This window comes from Nelumbo lutea, chromosome 5 (assembly GCF_056320005.1).
Source record: "Nelumbo lutea isolate HS-2025 chromosome 5, American lotus-T2T, whole genome shotgun sequence".
Classification (NCBI taxonomy): Eukaryota; Viridiplantae; Streptophyta; class Magnoliopsida; order Proteales; family Nelumbonaceae; genus Nelumbo; species Nelumbo lutea.
This window is the reverse complement of record NC_142688.1, coordinates 25,311,742-25,336,472: the sequence shown is the minus strand read 5'-3', so window position 1 is coordinate 25,336,472 and position 24,731 is coordinate 25,311,742. Positions and strand designations below refer to the sequence as shown.

Genomic DNA, 24,731 nt, shown 5'->3' with positions numbered 1-24,731 from the left:
ATGATGGTTACCACTTTCCATTCACTGGTAATCTTGGCTTGCCCATCTCTGCCTACTGGGAAGTTGTTTCTGGAAATCCCTATCTCCTGGATTGGTGGTGGTTCCATTATGGCATTATCAAAGATACTAACTCTGTTCTTTTTTGAGTTCACTTTATAAACTCTATCACGTAATAAATATTAATACATACTGTGAGCTTTATTTGAAAGAACATTTCTTGAGTAGCCCCTCCTTTTGTGACTCCAGATCTTCTAGTAACAAACAATGCTAGGCACCTCATGGGTTTGTTCCACCAGTCCTCAACACATGAACATGTATTTCTGCATATGTTTTTTGAGAACTCTCAAGTGTTTGGACAGGTGGCACAAACCGTGATTTGCCTAGTGTTCTTTGTTACTAGCAGATTGGGAGTCTTTTCAGCACTTAACATACTACTAGCACTCAAGATGGCCAGCCTCATTGAAAAAAAAAATCCTTGGGCTTTTTGTTTTTGTTCCATGCAAATTGACAGTGGGCTACACCATGGGGATAGCCCATCCCCCATCCCCTTAAAACCCCCCAACCCTGGTGGCAATGGGAATAGATCCCGGGTCTCTGCTGCAACAAAGCAGCAAAGTACCAACTGGGCCACTGACGTTGACAAAACCCTTGGCTTAAGTTAACAAAGAAATCCAGATTTCTTGCCATTTCTGGTCCTCCATATTTCAATGGCTTGTAAATTCAGCCTGCTGCTAGTTTGATTCATCTCTTCAACAAATAATTCATGCACATCTACATCTCCATTTTAATTTAACTCTTATGTTTAAAGAGGGACGCTCGGTCTTACCAATACTAACATAAGGTTATAATTTGATTAGCATCCCCTTGTTTGACCAATCATGATCAGTCTGGTGTTATTGTAGCTCCATTCCAGAGAGCATGCCTCCAACAAGAAATTCATGGATTTTTCCACCATTTTCTATCCAACTACATCCAGGAGTCTTGTGAGCCTTATGATGTTTCATTGCTGCTCTTGTATCCTCAACATCCTCCCATCTGCCCGAGGCTGCATATATGTTTGATAAAAGCACATAGTTTACATCATCCTTGGGCTCCAATTCAAAAAGATGTTGAGCAGCATACTCCCCAATTTTAGTGATCTTGTGGGTTGTACAAGCACCAAGTAGTGATCTCCATACACTAATACCAGGTTCAATTGGCATGCCATCTATAAATTGTTTAGCATCCTCTAATAGTCCTGCTCGACCTAAGAGGTCAACCATGCAAGCATAATGTTCCATATTTGGTGAAATGCCATATTCTATGTTCATAGAATTGAGATACTCGTATGCTTCATGAACTAAGCCCCCATGTGCACATGCGATCAACAGACTCAAGAAGGTGAAATTATTTGGCCTCATCCCCTCTTTCAACATGCCCCCAAACAATGACATCGCTGCTTTAAAGTGCCCATTAGTAGCAAACCCATTAATCATAGCACTCCACATAACAACATCCCTAGGAAAAGTTCTCCTGAAAACATTATAGGATTCTGCAATGCTTCCACATTTTGCATACATATCTAAGAGGGCAGTATCTATTGACAGATCAGACCCAAGTTCCGACATATTCAATAACTCTTCAATTTCCTTTCCTTTTTCAATTGCTCCTAATTCAGCACACGAAGATAGTGCACTTAGAAATGTGACTTTGTTAGGCTCTAATCCCAAATCCTGCACCGTATTGAAAACTTCCAAGGCCTCCTTAAAATAACCGTTCTTGGTGTATCCATTTATCAAAGCATTCCAAGACACAACATCCTTTCTTGGCATTCTATCAAACAGTTCGCGAGCTTCATCGATAAAACCACACTTAATATACATATCCAACAAAGACGTGGAAACCACAGTATTCATTTCCATGCCAGTCCTAACCAAGTAATCATGAGCCCGTCTTCCTCTCTCAATGTCTCCTAATTGAGAGCAAGCGGAAATAACACCGACCATAGTAACTGAATTTGGTCTTAGTCCCAAACTCTGCATCTGATCAAACATATCCAGAGCTTCTTTAGGACATCGATTCTGAGTATACCCGGCAACCATTGCACTCCAAAGAACAACATCAGCTCCTTCAACACGGTCAAAAATCAATCGAGCTGAAGCCAGATCACCAATACTAAAATATCCTGAAATCATCGAGGTATGAGAGACGATATCCCTTTCAGTCATTTCATCATATAGACGGCGTGCTTCATCAACGAACCCACATTTCGAATACATATCCAGGAGACAGTTCAGGATATAAATATCCGACTGGAAACCATACTTCATTACGTTAGTATGAATCTGTTCTCCTTCTAGGAACGCCTCCAAACCACTACAAGATTTAAGAACAAAAGGGTAAGTAAGGTGATTTGGGTCAATACCTTGTCGACACATATCAGCAAAGAAGACTATAGACTGGTGGTAATGTCCATTTTGAGCGAATCCTCTTATCATGGAAGTCCACAAATAAGAGCTCGGGTGCGGGATTTGATGAAAAATAGAAGAGGCTAGATGCATCTGGCGAGCAGAGTTGCAGAAATCAATGAGCTTGGTCGCAAGAAAGCTTGAATTTTTGAACCCATTTGTGAAGAATTGCGCAAGGATTTGATTGAATTGGCGAATACGAACAGTAGATTTTAATAAGCAGATGCATTTGTCTTCTGGCCTCTTATTTCTTTCAGTGATCAAGCATGCGTTTGATGTTGATGATTGGAGAGCTGTTCTCACCTTCATCAGTCTATCACCTCATGGTGTTTGCCCCCCCAAAAAAAAAGTCTATCACCTCATGGCGCGAAAAAGTTAATATAATTATGTTTTATTGTCATTACATATATTAATAAAAGTTAAAGTCTATCACCTCATGGTGTAACCTTATAATTTTGTCAGCCAAAGACTGGCCCATGGTTATTAACACGACGCCATAACCAACTGAGCTAATAAAACACGAAATTTTTTTTTCTTTATAAATAGTTTAATGTAAACCCAAAGGGCTTTTTACAAAAAAAATTGATGAAGTCTGATATATTGACAAAATCAGAAACGTTTAAAATGAAATTACATAAACACTGAAAAGGACAACAAAATTCAACATTTTCAGACCAATTTGCCCTTTCTTAAATTCCTCAATTGGAAATTTGAAACCATTCATCTAGACCTGGCAATCGGGTTGGGTGGGTCAGGTTCGGGTTGGGTCAAGTTATTTCAAGTTGATTTCGGGTGGATTTGTCAAATGCTAGACCCTAACCCTAAATGTTCGGATTAGGCTTGACCCAGGGGTCAATTCAGGTAATTCTAAAAAATAATTGAAATTTAAAAAAAAATAAAGAAAAATTATATGAAAAATGTCAAAATTAAAAAAATTAACCTTAAAATTCTAAATATAAAATAAAAACTTGAATTTTTAACTATTTAAAGAGTAACAATAATAAGTAAAGAGTAAATAATAAAAATTAAAGAGTGAAAACTTCTAACAATGTATAAAAAATCTCAATTAGACTTGACAATTGGGTCAGCGGATTGACCCATGACCCAACCCAACCCAATTTTTTTTTTTGAGTTGGGTCAAGCCATTTCGCACTCGGGTTACTAAATATGAGACTCTAACCCTATTTTTTCGAATTGGGTTGGGTCGGGTTCGCGGATTGAGTCAACTTTTTACCAGGTCTACATTCATCATATTCGAACACCACCAATAGTGGCGGCAAATTAAGATCTCCTGGCTCTCTCTCTCTCCTTTTCTTTTTCCCCATTCATTTAACGTTATGTTATTTATCTTCTCCCTCCTCCCTTGCTGCTACTTTTAGCTAACATGATGCGGCAATAAAAATCAGGAATTTTCTTCTTGTTCAATTCAGAGAAAAACATGTTTTTCTAACAAATTCGTTTTTTAAAGCCAGTAATGATTTTTCTCTCTTTTTCATTCATCTTTATCATTGTATCCAGGTCTTTGGCGAGTTTTGAGGAAAGACGTTCCTCCAATAACTTCTATAGCCTTTTCTTATGTTTCTTCTTGATCCATTTTATTCCCATTGTTCTTTTTTCACAAGAGCTTTGAGAAACCCTAACTTAGCACACACTAGAGGAGAATTGGGTTAGAACAGTCACATAAAATCAGACAATGGGTGGAAGGTATTCATGTCTAACATCTCCATCTATTTGCTCGTGTGTGCCTCATCTAACTCTCATATGTTGTGATGTGTCTGATTTTCATTTCGGACTGCAAAATGGTTTGAAGAATGGAGACGATCAACAGTTTAGTTCGGAGGAGGGATTTTGATGGTTGGGTCTCTTTTGACCCTTCTGATTAGTCCTTATGGATTCACCGTTCAAACCACCCAAGGGTTTTATGGTCTTAAAATCCAAAAAATCAAATTGGAGTTCTTTTATTGCATTCTCTTATTATTGACTCTGGGATAGGGTTTTACATGTTTCTCTACGATTGAAGAATGAGATAAAACTCTGCATATTTCTTTGCAACTGAAGAAGGAAAGGACTTATTATAAATAGTTTCTTCCCCTGGTTGAAGAAGAAATGAGGGTTTTATTTTCAATGGATTTTCCCTTTTCATTTACTTTTTTATCGAATTGGGCATCGAACAAAATTTCAATTATTTTTTAAGAAAAAATTTAGATAGATAATCTATATTTTTGGCCGAGTGTCAATTTAGTATCGGATTTTAAAATGCGACTATCTAATATCGGGACTTTCATTTTACAACAAACTAATGCCTACGATTAATGGACTGTAAATTTGTATATCACGTAGCCTGCGATATAAGACTTAAAAATATCAAATTATCCTTGAAAATAAAATACACTTTTCGTCGTCTTCTTTCTTAACAAAATGAAAAAGAACCCAGACGGTTCGTCGCTGGCTGCTTCGCTCTACTGGATGCGTCAGATCCCGTGTAGGCGAGCACAGAGGCAGAGCAGAGCAGAACAGAACTTTTGCTTTTTAATGCTAGAATTGTGGTATCTTCCATAATCGGATCCCGTCGGATCAAATCCTGCACCATCTCGTATTCTCTCTGCAACAACACAAAAATGCCATAAAACACTAGCACAGATGCAGCGCATAAACAGAACACGGAACCCATGAAATGAAACACAGAAAGTGAAGAAACCCAACCTTTGCTTTTTATTGCTCCTCTCCCTCTCCATCTCCCTCTCTTCACATCTGTCTATCCCTCTACTTTATCTTCTCTCAAAATTCGACTTCCCTTTTCTCCTTTCTTTTTAATTTGTTTTGTGAGGATGGTTATTTAAATTATTATTTCGAGGGAGTGGGGGGACTTTGCTACGAGTTCCACAGAATGATTTACCGATGAAATGGCTGTACTGATGATAGCTCATAATAACAGTAATTGCAGCAAGAACAACAACGACAATAACTTTAAGGAAGAAAAACCAGTTTTCCTTTTCCATGAGTTTCTAGGCATTAACCGAAGCTGATGATTGCAGATTTGGCCTTCCACTGAAATTATGATACCTACAACCTCATGCCAACTAAGTGCAGCGTCTTGACAATTAGACAGTTCGAGCTAGCTACAAGCAGATAGTCACCTACAGGCAGTTCGCCACTCACAGGCAGTTCGCCACTTATAGGTAGCTTGGCATAGGTAACTCGCCACTTAGGGGCAGCTTGACACTTATAGGCAGCTCGCTACAGGTAGCTCGCCACTTACAGGCAGCTCGGCATAGGTAGCTCGCCACTTAAAGGTAGCTCGCCACTTAAGTGCAGCTCAACACTTATAGGCAGCTCACCACTTACAGGCAGCTCGGCATAGGAAGCTGGCCACAGGTAGCTCGCCACTTACAGGCAGTTGGCCACTTACAAGTAGCTTGCCTCCTATTAGGCCATGGAGACCTACCTCGGGTAGAAGCACCTCGGCACATTATCGACAGCTCGGTGAAAAGTAGCTCGGTAAAAAGTAGCTCGGTGCAAGGTAGTTCATTGCAGAGCAGCTCGGCGTATCGCAGGAAGACCTTACCTGACAACCGTACCTGCCAGATCTAGAGACTACACCCACGTCTCTAGCTAGGTGGCGTCGTGCCTGCCAACTCTGACAACGCCTCATGTCTGATAGGGCCATACCCTGCAACGGTTACCTGCGCCCACCAGCTCAGCCTTGGCAAGTAACTGCTACGACAAAGAATTAGAAGCGGTTATGCCAGATCTGTTAGGACACCGCTATATAAGATCTCCGACCCCCCAGAGGGGGAGGAGGATAAAAAATGGAGGTAACCCCTGCTCTCTAGCTCTCTCATTTCTCTAATATCATCTTCAAGCTCTCTATTATCAGAATGCTAACTTAGCCATCGGAGTGGCCCCGCCGGGTAAACATCCCCAGGTCCTCTAATTCAGTTCTCGCAAGTCCCTCAGTTCCTACCGTTCACAAAGATGAGCAGATCATCTCTCATAGGGAGGATGGGACCTTCAGCTCCCATCGTCTGCAAAGAGGAGCAGATCATCTCATGCAGATGGCAGTCGGCTTGCACTACACTAGGGAGCTTGTCACCAAGCAACTCACCACCAGGGAGCTCGTCACCAAATAGCTTACCACCAGGGAGCTCGTCATCAAGTAGCTCACCACTAGGGAGCTCATCTCCAAGTAGCTCACCACTAGGGAGCTCGTCACCAAGTAGTTCACCACTAGGGAGCTCGTCACCAGGTAGCTCACCACCAGGGAGCTTGTCACCAAGTAGCTCACCACCAGGGAGTTCACCACCAAGTAGCTCACCACCAGGCAGTTCGCCACCAAGGAGCTCCATCATCCTCTGAGTCATAGGCCACCTGGAAGCAGGTCAAATGACGAAGTACAACCAATAATTGGTACATCACAAAAAAAATTGGTACGCGACCACAAACAGTTACATCAATTGGCGTCGATCTGTGGGAACAAGCAACAAAAAGCTAAGTTCTCATCCTACAAAGGCTAAATTCTCATCCTATAAAGGCTAAGTTCTCATCCTACAAAAAGCCAAGTCCTCTCCTCCCAAAAAGCTAAGTCCTCACTTTTTAGAAACTGAAGCTCTCACTTTATAGTTTCCATTTTGTATGAACTCAAAGACTATACAAGGAGCTAACAAGTTAAATAGCTCTACCAACTTTACTTTCAATTTAGATAAAACCTCATCAGTCCTCTTCATAAGGTCCCCTCTACTAAGATGAGCTCTTCGTGGCTTCCGCAGGAGTTGGCGACCAACAGACTGCATGGACGCTCTTGCTGGTCGAGCCTTCCAAGGCTCCCGCGTGAGCTGGTGACCTAAAGTTTGTAGTACTGCCCCCGAAGGTCAAGATCCAAGTAGCTTCTTGTAGGAGTGGGTGACCGGCATTACGAGGCTAATGCAACACAATCATAGCTCTAAGACACCTCACAGGTAGCTTGGCACTTGGTCAGCCCGACACCTGGTCAGCCCGGCACCTCACAGGTAGTTCGGCACCTCACAAGTAGCTCGGCACCTGGTCAGTTCGACACCTCACAAGTAGCTCGGCACCCGGTCAGCTCGGCACCCGGTCAGCCTGACACCTCACAGGTAGCTCAACACCTGATCAGCCCGACACCACATAAGTCCCAGTTGCCTCTTCGGCATGGGCAAATTCAAGAAGAGTGGACTACAAGTCGCTTCCAAAGCCTACGGGCCACATTACTGCTTAAGACCCAGTCGCTACTTCAACATGGTCAAAATCAGCAAAAGTGGACTATAAGTTGCCTCCAGAGCCTAAGGGCTAAAATATTGAACTGGTGGAGACCTCCTGACCTTATAGGCAACTCCCAGAGCCTAAGAAATTGGGTTAGCGCTTACTAGCTCGTTGACTTACTGGCCAAAAGGAGAAACCTACTCCCTTCGCCGAGTTACTCTCACCTCGGGAGTGGGGGGCAAATGATGAGAGCAGATTTGACTCTCCAGTGAAATTATGACACCTGGCATCTCATGCCAATTATGTGCAGCTCGAGCTAGCTACAGGCAGCTCGTCACCTAGAGGCAGCTCACCACTCACAAGCAACTTGCCACTTACAGGTAGCTCGGCATAGGCAGCTCAGCATAGGTAGCTCGCCACTTAGGGGCAGCTCGCCACTTATATGCAGCTTGCCACTTACAAGCAGCTTGCCATTAGGCCACGAAGACCTGCCTCGGGTACAAGCACCTCGGCACATTACTGGTAGCTCAGTGAAAAGTAGCTTGGTGCAAGGTAGCTCATTGCAGAGCAGCTCGGCGTATTGTAGGAAGATTTCCTACCTGGCAACTGTACCTACCAGATCTGGAGACTTCACCCACGTCTCTGGCCAGGTGGCATCGTGCTTGCCAACTCTGACAACGCCTCATGTCTGACAAGGCCATACCCTGCAACGGTTACCTGCGCCCACCAGCTTAGCCCTGGCAAGTAACGACTACGACAGAGAATCAGAGGCAGTTACGCCAAATTTGTCAGGACACGGCTATATAAGATCTCCGACCCCCTAAAGAGGGAGGAGTATAAAAAATGGAGGTAACCCCTACTCTCTAGCTCTCTCATTTCTCTAATATCATCTTCAAGCTTTCTACTATCAAAGTGCTAACTTAGCCATCAGAGTGGCCGCCGAGTAAACACCCCCGGGTCCTCTGATTCAGTTCTTGCGGGTCCCTCAGTTCCTACCATCTGCAAAGAGGAGCATATCATCTCATGTAGAGGGCAATCGGGTTGCACTACACTAGGGAGCTCGTCACCAGGTAACTCACCACCAGGGAGCTCGTCACCAAGTAGCTCACCACTAGGGAGCTTGTCACCAGGTAGTTCACCACCAGGGAGTTCGCCACCAAGTGGCTCACCACCTGGCAATTCACCACCAAGGAGCTCCATCATCCTATGAGTCACAGGCCACCTGGGAGCAGGTCAAATTACGAAGTATTTAACCAATAATTGATACATCACAAAAAAAATTGGTACATGACCAAAAACGATTACATTAGAAGCTGCAGCTGATCTTCGTCACAGAGCATAGTGTTCGCGCTGGCGGTCCAATAAAGAGGCGAAGTAGTGGTGTCTTTCATTTCAGAAGTGGTTTGATCCATCCGCACCATCTCGTCAAATTCAGCAGGTACCTAATAGCTGTTCAGTACCTGATGTGGTTGATCAGGGAGTGCAGATTTCAGCAGCGGTTTGATCCTGGTTGGGCTCATCATGAATTAGGTCGAGGTGGCTGGTGGTTTCGAGATCCCGTATAGGAGAAGAGAAGGAGTGCCGCCGCTGTTCAACGAAGGAGACGATGAACAGTGACGGTGAACAGTCATCGTCAGATAGTGGTTGGTTCAGGGAGCGCTGTACCTGATTTCATGAGGTACCTAATAGTTGTTCAGTACTTGATGTGGTTGATCCAGAGACTTGCTGGTCGGGGTGTTCGACGATCGTGGTTTCTGCGTGTAGGCGAGCATTCTCGAGAGGGACAAAAGCGCTTCGAGATGTTAATTGCCTTTAGGGGGAGTTGCGTACAGTGAAAGGCAGTCTTATAGCCGGTCGTCGATTTTGATATCGTTCTCATTTTGAAAGCATCAAGTTTTAGGATTGATGTGATAAAGAAAATTAGATGAAACTTAAGGGACATCTGTGTCTTTTCAATGACACTGAACATAAATAAAATTCAGGTATTAGATTATTGTATTTTAAAGTTCAGTTAGTAAATTGACACTCAGCAAAAATGAAAAAGCAGACATAACCGGAGGAGCAACCAATCGTTTGATGACCTTAGATGTGGGGCCATATATAGCTGACGTGTAATGAATTGAATGTAAGTGCTCCACGTCTCGCACCAATATGATTGCAGTAACAACCTCAGTCTCAGGCTCTCAGCCCATCGCAGGTTAGTTATCTTCAATTTTTTTCTCAGTTTTGCCTTTAGTATGCTTAGGCATTCTTGAATGCTGTTTGTTTAAGATTGCAGGTTTGTTTTGTCACTCTTCAGCTTCTCAAAGTGATGATCTCAAGTCCTACTTAACTAAAAGTTTTTGGGATGGATTGGAGCAAATAATGTGGGAATTTAGAAATTTCTGTCAAATTTGAAGATCTTTCTTAGCCAATGCTAGTATTCTACAACAATTTTTTTTTTCTCTTCTTCATGGTGCTACACAATGGGAGAATAGCCCATCCACCATCTCTTTATTGCATGAGTACAGGGGGCATTTGACACATCTTTTTATGTGGTCTTTCGGGGTATTTTCACAACTTGGAAGACCAAAACATATGTACCAAGTATTCACAGAAGAAAAACCAATGTACTAAACATTCAAAGAAGCCCAAAATGGCCAAAGCCAGAAAGCTTTCGAAGCTTCCTGTTTAACAGGTCTATAGACCATAGCAAATTAAGAATACTACAGAGAGAGAGAAGGAGAGATCTAGAAGCGATACAAAGAAGCAATACTAGAAAATTTTATACCTTAGTTCCATTATTAAAATTCATTATACAATCAACAAAAGGTAAACAACCTACCAAAACTGTGGTCCATCAAGCCCATTAACATCATAAAGGTGTACAAAAATAGACCTTGAAGGCAATTGTCTTTGAATGCTGACTGCGATATGATATTATACATCTTCAATTATTGATACGAATCAATGACTGAATAAGAGATTAGGAAGAATAGATGCAGAGCAAGCATCCATGGATCATTCGACAGGTGAAGTGGCTAGAGGCATTGTGCTTAATGGTTTCCCACGGCCCATAGTAAAACCTCGGGTCCCATCTGGCATTCTTGGTCCCCTGGGAGTTTGTCTGATGTGTGCTTCAGGCTGGTTACTGCTGGAACTGGTTGATTGTGGAGAAGGGGCAAATGGACCACCACGTCCACTCTGACTTTGAGTGCGCCCACGAGGCTTTCCACGGCCCCTTGCCCACCCTTTCTTTGGACCAGTTGTACTATCTTCAGCCTGAAATTAATAAAGGATGTTCCATTTCCATTTAACATCGTCGCATGCATAAATGAAGATATCGTAGAATTTATATGTCCACTTACACTGTTTTCCATGGGATTCTCTGTGTTATTAAGCTGAGAGGAGTCTTCCAGTGATTCGTATGGTGGCGTCTCTTCTTCATCTGAGTTCCTATCGAAATGGTCGTAGTTTCTGCTCTTTACAACAGATCTTGGCTGCACATATGAAAAGATAAACTAACTGATCTGTTGTGGGATCACCAAATGGAATTTTTGATGAAAATACAAAATTTAAGTTGGCATTACCGAGCGTCTAAGTAGCAATCTTACACGAAGGCCTTTTCTCCAGTTCCTCTCATCATTCAACGTTTCAACCTAATCAAGTTGAAATTAAAAAACCCTTAATTTCATTCATTTATTTGTAACTTGAATGAACTACCACAATGAACTAATGCATTCTATATATGCAGTGTAAACTTACTGCTTTCTCCGCCTGGTCGACAGTCTCGTATTCCACAAGTGCATGGAGCTTGAAATTGCAAAAAAAGACGGTGGGCAAAGCAGATGAACAAGTATTAAAACACTGTCTTTAATAAACGTCCACCCTAAGTCATACACAGATTGATGAGTTTGTGGTAGAGTGTTACATACTTTGTTACTGATAAGTACATCACCTTTAGGACGGGAAGCGTTGGACTCCTGGGGATGGCATACCCGAATTGTCTTCACACTGTCAATCACAAAGATCCAACTGTTAGTATGCATTCAGGACTCCTTGGTATGCAGAATGCTAACAAAAGGAATGCCATACTTGGGTGCAGATCCAACCTTCCAACCACACTAAATATCTTTTCAAGGTTTTGATGAGAGTAATCTTCAGGTAAATTCTCAACAGCAACTGTACGAGACTGCAAGTGTAGAAGAAATATGTGAAAAAAGGCACACAGAAGTTGTTGCCAAGAGATGAGGTTGGAGTGTGTGAGTGTGAAATGCAGTTGATTCCGACTAAATATATAACCTGCAATTCCTCTTTGTCTCTTTCTGTGAAGAGGTGCTTCCGTCTAACCTTCTTTCCGTCGTCACTGACAACCTTCAGAGAGTCGGAAACAAAGAAAAGAAACAGGAGTTAAAATACTGGAATAAAATAACATGGTTATTTGATTGGTCCAAACAAAAGAAAAAAAAAACTGAGAAATTCTTACAAGTTTTGGAGAGGTTTGGAGTGCTTGAATAACTAAATTGTTATTACTGACAAGGGACTTTATTTTCTTTGAAGATGCAATAACAGATATTGGAACTGTTACAATGTCATTCATAAAAAAAAATGCATACTTTAATATCATAGCAAATCATTCCTCAAATCTTTTTTATATATGTAAATGAATGAATAACTCCTTACCATAACCTTCAGGATCTTTGTTAATATGTTTCATCAGCATATCACTTGCAACCAAACTCATGTCACTGAATTGATACTCTACCTGTTCCATTTGCAGACCATCTTTAGTAGGTGCCAGAAAACACATTCAGAGTTCAAATAGAAGTCCACATAAAGAACAAGGTAATTTGAAGATGTAGGAGAGAGCTCTGTCACCAATAAGGGGACCAAAATCCAAGGAATTAAAAAATATGGTTAGACAAAAGCAAAATACAAAGGAGCAAACTAAACCTAGAATCACCCAATGGAATACTTGAAGACAATGGTCTAATGAATTAATCAAGACAAACATTTCCGTCATTGTATCGAATGGAAATAATGACAGGATGAAAATTCTAGTCCTTCATGTATTAGAAAAGAATCTACAAGGAACTGAAGTCTCTTGCTGGAGTTTTGGATAAATATGCAAAGCTATATTTCATTAGAAGGGCATTGGTGATCACGAAGGGGATGTTTGGTTCCATTGCTGTTTTGTGAAGAAACATCTAACATTTATTTTCACTTTATGCGTCATTAAGTGCCACAAGCCAAATAGTAAATAAAAAAACGCCTTACCATTGGAGGAAACATTATTGTGATATTTCCTCTAATGGAAGGCTCTCACATAGCCTAAGTAGGTGTTTGGCATCCGTGCTGAGAACATTGCATTGTTTACTCATAAAAACGGTGATAGACATGTGGAATTGTAAGCACCTTTTTCTCAGAAAACGGTGCTTATTTTTTATTTGGAACTGGTGTTGCTACATAAGCATGTTTTAAGAAAACAACACTGGTTTTGTTTGGTACCAATGATGACAGTAACATTTTCAACATTGATCTATATTATCCAATATCCAAGATGATGCCACATCATTGCACTGCTGGCAGCAATGTACCATTTTCTCAAAAAACATAAAATTTGGCGTTACTCCAAACCACACTTTCCCATTTTCCAAGGCGTGGTCTAGAGCAATGCTTTTTTTTTTAGAAAAACGGTACCAAACAAGAGGGCGATGTTTGAAGCACCGCTTTCTTTGATGTGGCACCTATGTGGTGCCATTTTCTCAAAAAATGGCATCGGTGCCAAACATCACCTAAGAAAAACATTTTCTTGATAAATGACTTAACCAAACAAAATTTCAAGTTCTCAATATACCTATTTGGCATTGAGCTGGTGCTGATTTTTTTATAAATGGCAACGGTACCAAATACCATCTAAGAGTGTTTGGATAATCTAGACATTTGTAATTGCAAATGGCCAAATACTCAAATTTAAACACATGGTTTTGAAAACCGGACCAGAAACAAAACTGTTTTTGGCCACTGACTCCTGGGTCAAATAGTTAGACTGTCCGGTCTGAACCCAGGTTGGACAGTTTTGGGGTCTAAAACAGAAAAACTGGACCCAAACCTATGACAGTTCCCGATTAGCCAATCTAGCCATCTGGTCCAATCCGGTTTTCAAAACCATGTTTAAACATGTGGAAGAACATTGAATTAAAGAACCTATAACCTATGTTAGATACATTTTATTAAGACATAATTTAGCTTATAAATGTTACCTTTGGTATTTTTGGTTGGTCATTATAAATTTTGTGAGTACAACAAATGCTTTGACTTATCAGGATTTGGTACAATTGATGCTTTCTCATTTGTTTTTTAATAAACAAAAGATCCATTAGAAACATCGAAATCAAGGATACAAAATCAGACGTCTGTTACAAAAGTATGACTGCTCGCTATAGCATGAGCAGGGCTAATATCCTTCCTGTTTACATACATTAATTTTAAATCAATAAAATGTAATGAGATACTTAATGTGCTCCAGCAGAGCCTCTTCGTTCCATTCAATGCATATATTTTTTTAATGAAAATGATTGATGTGACGAGACAAATTCTGAAATGGGGGTATTTAATATTTTTTAATTCATCCGCAGGCATTGATGTATAGAATGGGGTATTTAATATTTTGAATTTTTACAGATATATGGTAGGATTCAGAAATCTGCAATGGGCCTATCGTACAGAAATCTGCAATGGGCCTATGGTATAAAAAATGGGTCATTTAAGACGCATAAAACAAAATAATTTCATTTTTTTTTCTGAAAACGCAAAATAATTTATTCATAGCAATGGAGTCATTACAGAAATGAAAATAAAAAGTGATATCTGGCCATCACAGGATTTCAACCAACAAACTTCATTTCTAACTCTAATTAATAATTAATATATATTTTGGTGATGGTTTCCGTTTCATTTTATGAGATGTAATAAGGCTTTCAAGTGCGAAGGGAAAATTAAAATGAAATGATATCATTCCATGTGGCTTCCAAATGCTTCCTAATAGAAAAATAAAAAATTATATCTAGGCCTCACAAAAGAAGCACTCTTACACAAAACAAAATGGGGGATGTATGGGTGAATAAAATTAAATGAAATATACTATTTCCCTAAGCATAACTCAAAGCATGATCGGGCCGGAAAACCATTTCTATCTTCGTTTTTCCTTTTAGATAGTTGTAACTTATCCCATCAAACACAATTCAGAAATCTTAAATTAGTGGCAAAACAAAAATCATTGAAAAACCAATCCAAGATATGCGGTAATCAAAATTAAAATCCAATCACAGAGATAACAAAATATATAAATTAAAGAAACCAGCAACGAGGATCAGATCCAGAAAGACAACAAACAATACCTGTTTAATGATCTTCTGCCGGAGATCATCGGTTAGGAAATTCTTCGAGGAGTTGGGCAGTGTGACATTGGAATTGGAAACAATCTGAATCGGTTCTTGTTCTGTAAAATAATACCAATCAGACCCGCTGCTCCCACCGAGAAAGTGGAAGAACGGGTAGAAATAACCGGAGATGGGCATCTGGGTTTGTGATCTTGGGACGAATTCAGGTGCGTGGACGTTGAATTTGAAAGAAACAGTGGTGTCGTTCATCTTCGCTTCATTGGATTCTTCAAGCTCTTTGTCTGGGTTTGCTTGTGCCATTTTGCTTTGTTTCTTTTCTATATCTTGCTTCGTTTCTTCAAATATTTTGTTCACAAATTTCTCTCCTTTTTCTGTGTGTGTGTGGGGAGTGTTGTTGTTCCCGTTTGTTTTCTTGTAACTGCCTTCGATATTGAATCCACATTCCCCGCCAAAATGAGGGAAGACGGAACTCGGAAGACCCCATCACCTCTTTTTCATTGCACACGCCACACGATAAGACCGCGGCAAGTGGGTTTGACCGGATCTATATGTAAGGTCGGGTTTCCAAGGGCATTTTAGGCTTTTTAACCATTTAATAAAACCCGATGCAGGTCTCACCGATTACCGAACCCGGCCTTGCAAAGATTCTGGGTCCAAGCACTGCTACAGTGCTACCGCTGGTTACGAAACGAAAGCCCATCTCACTTGTACTCATGCACACATCCGGAGTCCACTGTTCTTGGGCGAATTTCCCAGCCCATTTTGAACCCAAATTATTCAGTCAACAATTCGCCGGATTTACCAAATGTATCCAAATTAAGATTCAAGGTCCAAACAATATATGCGAAAGAATCAGCATTAAGTAACTAACCATCTGATTTTTGCATGGTTTGTGCCTTGAGGGAGTCGGGATCTGCACTTTGGGTGGCAAATGGTTGGGTTGGGTGCGGTGCGGTACCAACCCATCCAGACATGGTGGGTCTCATTTTTATAGTTAGATCGATGTGCAGACATAACTCATATTGGAACGGATAATAATAATCTAAGCATGTCGAATATTTTTGGACTAGTTTTCTCTTCAAGGTAGGCTCATCTGCTGATGGTGGTCTTTATGCCAGTAACATGGGCTAACTAGCTAGGTGGCAAGTTGTGGGATCCATCATTCTATCTATACCATATAAAGCGGATGCTTGCTTTGGTTTTGCTGTTGGTATATATAAAAATTTGATTTTACCATATGATGTTAACTTATGTCTTTACACCTTTACTAGTACCATTAGTTTTGTTCTAAGTACCTGCAACTGTACATGGTTTTGATTTTTGAATTTGACAGCAAGTGTTCCATTTGAAGATAAGTTATCATCAAGTAATATGTCAATGTGTTAGATAACCATCTCACTTCTCAGCTTCTGATATCTTTAGCTGATGAAGTTTGATGAATTAATTCGTCAAATACTAGCTAGCTATAATTCTATATATAAAGGCACGGGAATTGAAAGGAAATATATTGACTGGATGTTAGTCTACACTACTCTATAAGCGAGACCTACTTGTATCAGGACTTAAGAACTCACGGAAGAGGGCCTGGAATTTCTCCATTTCCTTAATCGGAAGGGACAGAAAAACGCTCAACTCTTGGTCACTGCTACTGCTAGCACCCTCGCACTCAATGTCGGGGATTAATAGGATAAGGCCTTTCCTGTACTTCACCGCTGGGAAACTATAACTAGGTCGTCCCCAAGGATAATCCACCTCAGAAAACCGTAATCTCCACCACGACACGATGAGAAGATCCCCGTATGGAATCCCTTTGTACAATTCAATCCAGTCAATAACAGATCTGGCATACTCATCCGTCATTCTTCTGGCTCCCACCGACACCATCTCCACCAAGCGTGAGAAAGGAGCCTCTTTGATATCGCGAAAAGAGGCAGTGGCATAAGCCGGGAGGATAGCGTTTCCGGTGTACGACGGCGGAAGGGGAGGACGTATTCTTGGTCGGATGTCAACAGCGTAGAGCACGGTCGACATCTGATCTAGATCATTCTCACCCACATCTCCTGAGAGGGCCTTGCATCGCCAGATATGAGCAGCGACCACGTTGAAACTAGTCGTTACGTGGGGGTTGCTTCCTTCATGCTTTGCCTTCTGTTTGAGTTTGGAAATATCGTCGGCACTTAGTCGGAAAATCTTGGGTACAAGGTTCTCCGGCATAGGTTCGAATAGTGTCTTGGTGATGGAAGGTTCAACATTTCGTGTGATTTCAAGCTTTACTCGCTCGGGGTGGGCGAAGGTTACACGTGGTGGAGATCTAGCGGCTAGGAGTTGACGATTGTTGTAAGGATTAACAGCTAAAGGTTTGCCGGCAGCAACACAGGAAAGATTTTCTATGAAGATTCTGAAGCTGATACCATCAAATAATGCGTGGTTGCAGGATACACCCAGGGCAAAGCCACCGCATTTGAACGATGTAACCTACAAAACCAAATGAAATAACCTATATATTATTATCCCTCTGATAAGCTTAAAAATTATTAGAATCAAGGTACGTAATGCATTTGAAAGTAGAACCAACTGGAAAGACGACTACTCTACCAAGACTCCAATTAAGAGTGTCGATCTACATACAGTAGTAGTCAAGCTCCACTCCTCTCTCTCTCTCTCTCTCTAGCCAGCCAAATAAAGCTGGAGACTTTAGGTTTTCATTATTTAATTATTACCTGGAGGACGCATAGAGGTTGGTCATCAGCTCCCAAGGTATCCAAGGCTTCTGCTATGAGTTGTTTAAAAACAGGACTGGGGTACAGCAGGTCACCAATCTCTGCAACAGACACATCGCTAGTAGCCACAACAAAGCCTACCCCTGCAGAGTTGCAGTCGATCTCTAAGCGATCTTGATGAGGGTTCAACCTCAACCTTCCTGCCAAGAAATCGTAAGGCACAAGTATTTTTTGACATGCGGTTTCAAGTATATCAATGACGGTATTCGGTGGATAGTTAGCGTTGGGCTTGAAGAATTGGAGGCCTTCACTTCTGAAATTGAGGCCCTGGTCTATGTTTGAAAGAAACATGAACCTTCTCTCTGTTTTCTCCGTTGGGGAGACAGTAAAGGAACGTTGTATGGTGACCTTCAGGTCAGGAATCAAAGGTGTAAGGTCTCGGCAATGGTTTTCCATTGCAACTGTTGGGAAGATTTGTTGTGAACTCCTTGTCGCAAGCTTGTCAATTTATATTAACTAGCATAATGGCACAAGCATAAGTTGACATATTTTTTAATATAATTAATGAGAGCTAAGACTTAATGAGTGGTAATTGGATGAGAAATGTGTTACTACAAATTATATTTTGTGTGCTCATAATTAAAGAGAGACAAAATTTCAAAATTGGGACATTTTAGTTAAATAAAAGTTCCATACTCTCATTCATACTTTTCATATTAATATAAAGAGATGGTTCAAATTTGGGGGAGAGTAAGAGGTTTCGAGTGCTTTATTAACATTCCAAGTAGGGGTGTAATCGAACGAAGCCAAACCAAATTTCAGCATGTCTTGGTTCGGTTGAACTAAAATACTATTATGTTCAAGTTCGATTTGAACTCTATTTTTGTATTTGAGCTTAATCCAACTAAATAGAATTTGGATAAAAAGCTTGAAAACTAATAATATACTTTTATGTTTTATAAATACTAGTGGAATGGCCCATGCAATGCATGGGGTATTTGATATTGATGGTGATGTTTGACTATACTTTTACATCTAGGCATAGATGAAAGTTCACATTCCATTCAAGTCCTAAGACAATTATATAATACATAAAAAAAGACTGTCCTTACAAAATGCTAAGATCTGAATTTTATAATTATAAAATGTTGGTTGCAAATGCATTAGATTGAAACATTAATGCACCAAATCAATGATAAAATTACATTCAACGACATTATATACATATACAATTCATCCAAAAGAAACACAAAATTTATGGAGAATTGGAGATGTCATTCTTAACCAATCTCTTGTTTTGTAATAACCTAAAACTTATGAAAATAATTACTATTAATGGTTAAAATTAAAATAAGCTATTATGTTAGTTTAATTAATTAACTATTGAATAGCAGAAGTCATTATCTGATATGACTATACTAAAGCATCATGAGGGAGATAAAGGCTGTAAAGGCATCCAGTTTTAATTGGGTAGCAAGAATAGCCAATGCAATGGTAGATGCATTGGTTAAGCAAAGGGATAAATAAACATCTGTTCTGGGTGCAAGTTGGAAACATAAGAAAAAGAAACATATCATTATAATAGACAAACCTAGGTTATAGTGGAGAAAAATCAAAACAAAAAGTAATAATTTTTGAAATTTCTCACTTGATGCTAAAACTCCTTACCTATCATTATGATTATGATGCACCAAACTACATTTTTGGGAGGCCTGAGCTAAAAAACCCAAAATGCTGAAAAACTACCATTAGTTGAACCACCGAAACCGATATTGATTTTAACCCTCTTTGAATATGCTTCACTGTTGATGAACTAAAAAACCTATACCTGATCAATAAAAATCTATTAGTAAACCAAAACAATAAAAATTCCATTCATGATTCATGATTCAGTAATCTATTGCTCATGAACCAAAATAGAAAATTTTATTTAATTTAATCACAAAAAATAGGAACAAAAAACACAAAACAGGAAATCTATTTATAAAACCTAATTAAAATCAATTGAATAATGCAGTTACATTTATTAAAACCTAAAATATATATGAGAATGACTTGTAACTTTAGTTATTATTTTAGTCAAAGTTCTACAAAGTACCTTGATGTTCTAGAAAAGAGTTTGAAATCTCAAAATTTTCAGGTTTTCACAAGAAAAAAAAAAGAGAGAAAGAAACATAAGAAACCTAAGTTATAGTGGAGAAAAATCAAAACAAAAAGTAAAAAGTAAAAATCAAAATTTTCACTTGCTGCGAAAAAGTAAAAATCAAAACCCAACTACATTGTTGGGAGACCTGAGATAAAAAAACCCGAAATACTAAAAATTTTATTAGCAACTACATTGTTGATAAACCAAAACAGAAAATTTTATTTAATTTGGAAACCTATTTATAAAACCTAAATCTAAAAAGATATATGAGAAAAAAACAAAGTTTAGAAATTACCACTGAGATGGGAAAAATCCCGACACTGTTGAGAACTATTCTGACAAACAAAAAGCAAGAATTTTTGAAATTTCTCACTTGCTGCTAAAAAGTAAAGATCAAAACCCAACTACATTGTTGGGAGGCCTAAGCTAAAAAAGCCAAAATACTGGAAATTTTATCAACAACTACATTGTTGATAAACCAAAACATCTAGCAAACAAAAAGTAAGAATTTTTTAAATTTCTCGCTTGCTGCTGAAAAGAAAAAATCAAAACCCAATTACATTATTGGGAGGCCCGAGCTAAAAAACCTGAAATACTGAAAATTTTATCAACAACTACATTATTGATAAACCAAAACAGAAAACTTATCACTTGTTGCTAAAAAGTAAAAATCAAAACCCAACTACATTGTTGGGAGGCCTGAGCTAAAAAACCCGAAATACTAAAACATTTATCAACAACTACATTGTTGATAAACCAAAACAGAAAACCTAAACCTGAAAAGATCTTACCTCTATGATGGGGAAAATCCTAACACTAATGAGAAGTATTCCGGCATGCATTCCGCTTTGGTCTTCTTCCCCTTTAGGGCTGTTCATAAGAAGACCCAACCCGACCAAACCGACCAACCCGGATCGACCCAACCCGAGTCAGCCGGGTTTTCATCAGCACTGGTCGGTTTTGGGTTGTACAAATTCATAAACCGATGGTTTGGGTCGGTTTTGGTTTTCTTGTGTGAAAACCAAAACCGACCCGAACCGAACTGACTTAGTTCCTATTTAACTAAAAACTAAAAAATCTGAAAATATATATTCCAGTATCTATATCTAAAAAATATTTATTATGAAGTATGTCAGATATATATTTCCAGAAAATATATATTCCAATATATTTGTATGTATATTTTTGTTATATATATTTCTAAAATACATATTTCAGTTTTAAATATATTTCCAGAAAACTAGGCGGCCATGGGGGGCATGGATGAACTTAGAGTCGAAACCGACCCAAACCGACCCAACCCGACTCAAACTTACCAGGTCGGTTTTGCTTAACACTAGGTCGGTTTCGGTTTCCATCTCAGGTAACCCGACCAGGTCGGGTCGGTTGGAAAAACCTCAGTAAACAGACCCAACCTGACCCGTGAACAGCCCTATTCCCCTTAACGCAATAAGTCCGATTATCTTCAAAATCCAAGAAAATAAACACTTGGAGTTCCATATGTGACAAATGTTAATGCAGAAACACCCTTTGTTACCTTTCTCTTTTCATCTTTAAGCACCAAAATCATTTGTGAAATAGAGAAGAGAAGCTTCTTGTTTTTCAACGCCAATAACAGGGTGTTCGTCAAGTAGGACAACTGGCGGCATTGCAGGGGCGAGAAAGGGGAGAAACATGCATTTGCTATTATGAATGGTATAAATGAGGGTATTCGCCAAAACATTTCTAGTCTAGAGTGGTCGCCCAAAATCTACTTGTCCCATTCTCTTTAGGCATTTTAAGAGGGGATATAATTGAAAATATGAAATCAGGGAGGGATAGGATTGGAAATATAAAATTAGAGTGTTTACTTGTCCCATTCTCTTCAGGGGATACGATTGGAAATATGAAATCAAGGAAGGGGCAGGACTGGAATTATAAAATCAGGGTGTTGGATGGACGATTCATCCATTTCTTCTTTTTTATAAATGGGTAAGATATGATCCATATATTTTTATATTCTATTATATACATAAAATTGGGTTCGAGCTGAACTTTTTATTGATTGAACTAATCAAATTTACCCTAAGATTCGTGTTGACGTTTGGTGTGGCTAAATAATTCAACAGCCTCAATTACACCACCAAAACTGCTACATTTATCTTTTGGTATGAATTTTGTAATAGTCTCAATTACACCACCAAAACTGCTACATTTATCTTTTGGTATGAATGTTGTAACAGTCACAATTACATCACAAAAAACTGCTACATTTATCTTTTGAGATGAATGTTGTAACAGTCACAATTACACCACCAAAAACTGCTACACTTATTGTGACTTCTCCACTTCCCTATTTTCTTCTATAAAAGGGGTGCCTCCTAGGGGTAGTATGTGTATGGAGAGAGAGCATTAGAAGGCTGAAAAGATTGGGAGAACTTCATCACCATCTTCTGACAAAATCTACTCCTACTCTGTTTGGATCGTTCTTCTTCTTCTCTGCTGCCATTAAGGGTTTCTCTCACACCAGCTCAAAGTAGTCATCTATGCCCTTTTTTTAAGTGCTTCAAGGCTTTGTTAAAGGCATTTCAACACTAGTAAGGTGGTCAGTTTGTAGTTCTCTCATCAAGGACATGAATAAACATGTTTTTCTTTCTTCTCTCGTGGATGTAGGTCTCTTTGACCGAACCACATAAATCTGGTGCCATCTTTACCTTTCTTTTGCTCTTATTATTTGCTTTATAATTCACATATTCCTTAATTATTTTTTCTTGTTTGCCATACTAATTAATTGGTAATTAAGAGTTTAATCCTAACAAACTAGTATCAGAGCATTGTTTTGGGATTATTTACCGATTAATTTTGTTACTAATAGCATAGATGAAGTTTGACATTGAGAAATTTGATAGATCTGTGAATTTTGGTCTATGGAAGATCAAGATGAGAGCAATTCTGGTTCAGAACAGCTTGGAGAAAGCCTTGGCAGGGCAAAAGACAAAGCCTGAATCCATGTCCGATGAAAAGTGGGAGGAGATTGATATGAAAGCCATGTCGGCTATTCATTTGTGCTTATCGAATGAGGTTCTTCGTGAGGTTGCTAAAGAAACCTCTACAGTAGAATTGTGGCTCAAGTTGGAATCACTCTATATGACAAAGAGCGTGACTAATCGGCTTCTGCTGAAAAGCAGACTTAAGGACCTTCGTCTTCGGGAAGGTAACTCGATTAAAACCCACATTGATGATTTCTTCTCGATTGTCATGGATTTACAAAATATTGATGTTGTAATTGATGATGAAGATCTGGCTATCACTCTTTTATGTTCTTTACCTGCATCATATAAGCATTTTATTGTACGGGCGTGAGGAGATTACAGTTGAAGATGTAAAGAGTGCATTGTTACAACGCGAACTGATTGATAATCAACTGACCAATAACCCAAGTAACTCTACAGCTGAGGGTCTCATTGTTCGTGGCAGGCCACCTGAAAGAAGTGGCAGCAGTAAGTCAAAGGATCGGTCTAAGTCAAAGCATCATAATTTGACTTGCAACTATTGCAAAAAGAAAGGTCATGTTAAGGCTGAATGTTTTAAGTTGCAAAATAAGCAGAAACATCAGGCAAGTAGTGACTCAAAGAAAGATCCTCTTGCCGAAGCAAGTGTTGCGGCGGATGAGTCAGAGAATGATCTTCTGCTAATTGCAGATGTAGTTGCAAGGAAGGGTTCAAAATGGATTATGGACTCAGGATGTTCTTACCACATGTGTCCCGACAACAACGCAGCTTACAAGTTTGTCAGTAAAGGGACCGTCCGGGTGCGTATGCATGGTGGTATTGTGAACACATTAAATGAAGTCCACCATGTTCCTGATCTAAAGAAGAACTTGATTTCTTTGGGTACACTCGACTCCAGGGGTTGCAAATATTCAGCTGAAGATGGAGTTCTTAAGGTAACCAAAGATGCTTTGGTAGTTATGAAAGCTAACAAGGTTGGTAGATTTTATGTATTGCAGGGAAGTACTGTGATAGAATCTTTTGCTTTGGTCTCGTCATCCATGTCTAAGGAAGATCTTACAAAGATGTAGCATATGAGGCTTAGACATATGAGCGAGAAAGGGATGACTTCTTTGAGCAAGCGGGGCATGTCATAGGTACTCTTGAATTTTGTGAACATTGTGTGTTTGGTAAACACAAAAATGTTAGCTTTGCCAAAGGGATACATAGGACTAAATGTACACTTGATTACATCCATTCATATTTATGGGGCCCTTCTCGTGTTTCTTCGAAGGGTGGTGCAAATTATCTTCTATCATTCATCGATGATTTCTCTAGAAAAGTATGGGTGTATTTTCTCAAAAACAAAAATGATGTATTTGAAGTCTTCTTGCAGTGGAAAACTATGACCGAGAAGCAAACAAGAAAGCAAATTAAAAGGTTGAGGACTGATAATGGGCTCGAGTTTTGTGAGTCTAACTTTACAAATTATTGTTTGAAGGAAGGTATCATTAGACACCGCACCTGCGTTAGTCGGCCACAATAGAACGGTTTGGCAGAGCGGATGAACCGCACACTCTTGGAAAGGGCTCGTTGCATGTTGTCCAATGCAAGTTTGGATAAGTCCTTTTGGGCCGAGGCAGTTTCCATGGCAGCCTATTTGGTGAACCGATCTCCGCATTCAGCTCTTGAGGCTAAGACTTCATTTGAGATTTGGTCAGGTACTCCTACTGACTTTTCATCTTTAAGAATATTTGGTTGTCCTGCTTATACTCATGTTAACGATGGAAAGTTAGAACCTAGAGCCAAGAAATGTATTTTTGTGGGCTATGGCTCCAGTGTAAAGGGTT

The 24,731-nt window shown here is 39.6% G+C and overlaps 2 protein-coding genes, 1 long non-coding RNA gene and 1 pseudogene across 4 annotated transcripts; all 4 read right to left on the bottom strand.

Annotated features, from left to right (window-relative positions):
* Positions 1-702: 702 nt before the first annotated feature.
* On the bottom strand, positions 703-2,855 carry LOC148851117 (pentatricopeptide repeat-containing protein At1g08070, chloroplastic pseudogene; annotated as a pseudogene). The gene has a single exon (XR_016099338.1). The product of XR_016099338.1 is annotated as a pentatricopeptide repeat-containing protein At1g08070, chloroplastic pseudogene (transcript).
* A 1,788-nt stretch (positions 2,856-4,643) lies between these two features.
* LOC148851116 (uncharacterized) lies at positions 4,644-5,272 on the bottom strand. The gene is made up of 2 exons (XR_016098594.1): positions 5,151-5,272; positions 4,644-5,049 (listed from the first exon to the last, which is right to left on the bottom strand). It is a non-coding gene; the product is annotated as an uncharacterized LOC148851116 (long non-coding RNA).
* A 5,144-nt stretch (positions 5,273-10,416) lies between these two features.
* Positions 10,417-15,574, bottom strand: LOC148851115 (la-related protein 6C-like). The gene is made up of 10 exons (XM_088943049.1): positions 15,044-15,574; positions 12,327-12,408; positions 12,130-12,224; positions 11,946-12,017; positions 11,756-11,835; positions 11,579-11,657; positions 11,409-11,456; positions 11,234-11,302; positions 11,012-11,143; positions 10,417-10,925 (listed from the first exon to the last, which is right to left on the bottom strand). The coding sequence occupies exons 1-10, from the start codon at positions 15,344-15,346 to the stop codon at positions 10,665-10,667; spliced, it is 1,221 nt and encodes a 406-aa protein (XP_088799175.1). The 5' UTR covers positions 15,347-15,574; the 3' UTR covers positions 10,417-10,664.
* Positions 15,575-16,515: 941 nt separating this feature from the next.
* On the bottom strand, positions 16,516-18,241 carry LOC148851114 (acyltransferase GLAUCE-like). The gene is made up of 2 exons (XM_088946631.1): positions 17,767-18,241; positions 16,516-17,521 (listed from the first exon to the last, which is right to left on the bottom strand). The coding sequence occupies exons 1-2, from the start codon at positions 18,220-18,222 to the stop codon at positions 16,580-16,582; spliced, it is 1,398 nt and encodes a 465-aa protein (XP_088802757.1). The 5' UTR covers positions 18,223-18,241; the 3' UTR covers positions 16,516-16,579.
* Between the last annotated feature and the right edge of the window lie 6,490 nt (positions 18,242-24,731).

Coding starts and splice junctions, on each gene's coding strand:
- LOC148851115 (XM_088943049.1), bottom strand. CDS start 15,346: ATGGCACAAGCAAACCCAGACAAAGAGCTTGAAGAATCCAATGAAGCG. Junction 12,225..12,326: donor CAAAGATCCTGAAGGTTATG/GTAAGGAGTTAT, acceptor ACATTGTAACAG/TTCCAATATCTGTTATTGCA. Junction 10,926..11,011: donor AGAATCCCATGGAAAACAGT/GTAAGTGGACAT, acceptor TATTAATTTCAG/GCTGAAGATAGTACAACTGG.
- LOC148851114 (XM_088946631.1), bottom strand. CDS start 18,222: ATGGAAAACCATTGCCGAGACCTTACACCTTTGATTCCTGACCTGAAG. Junction 17,522..17,766: donor AACCTCTATGCGTCCTCCAG/GTAATAATTAAA, acceptor TTGGTTTTGTAG/GTTACATCGTTCAAATGCGG.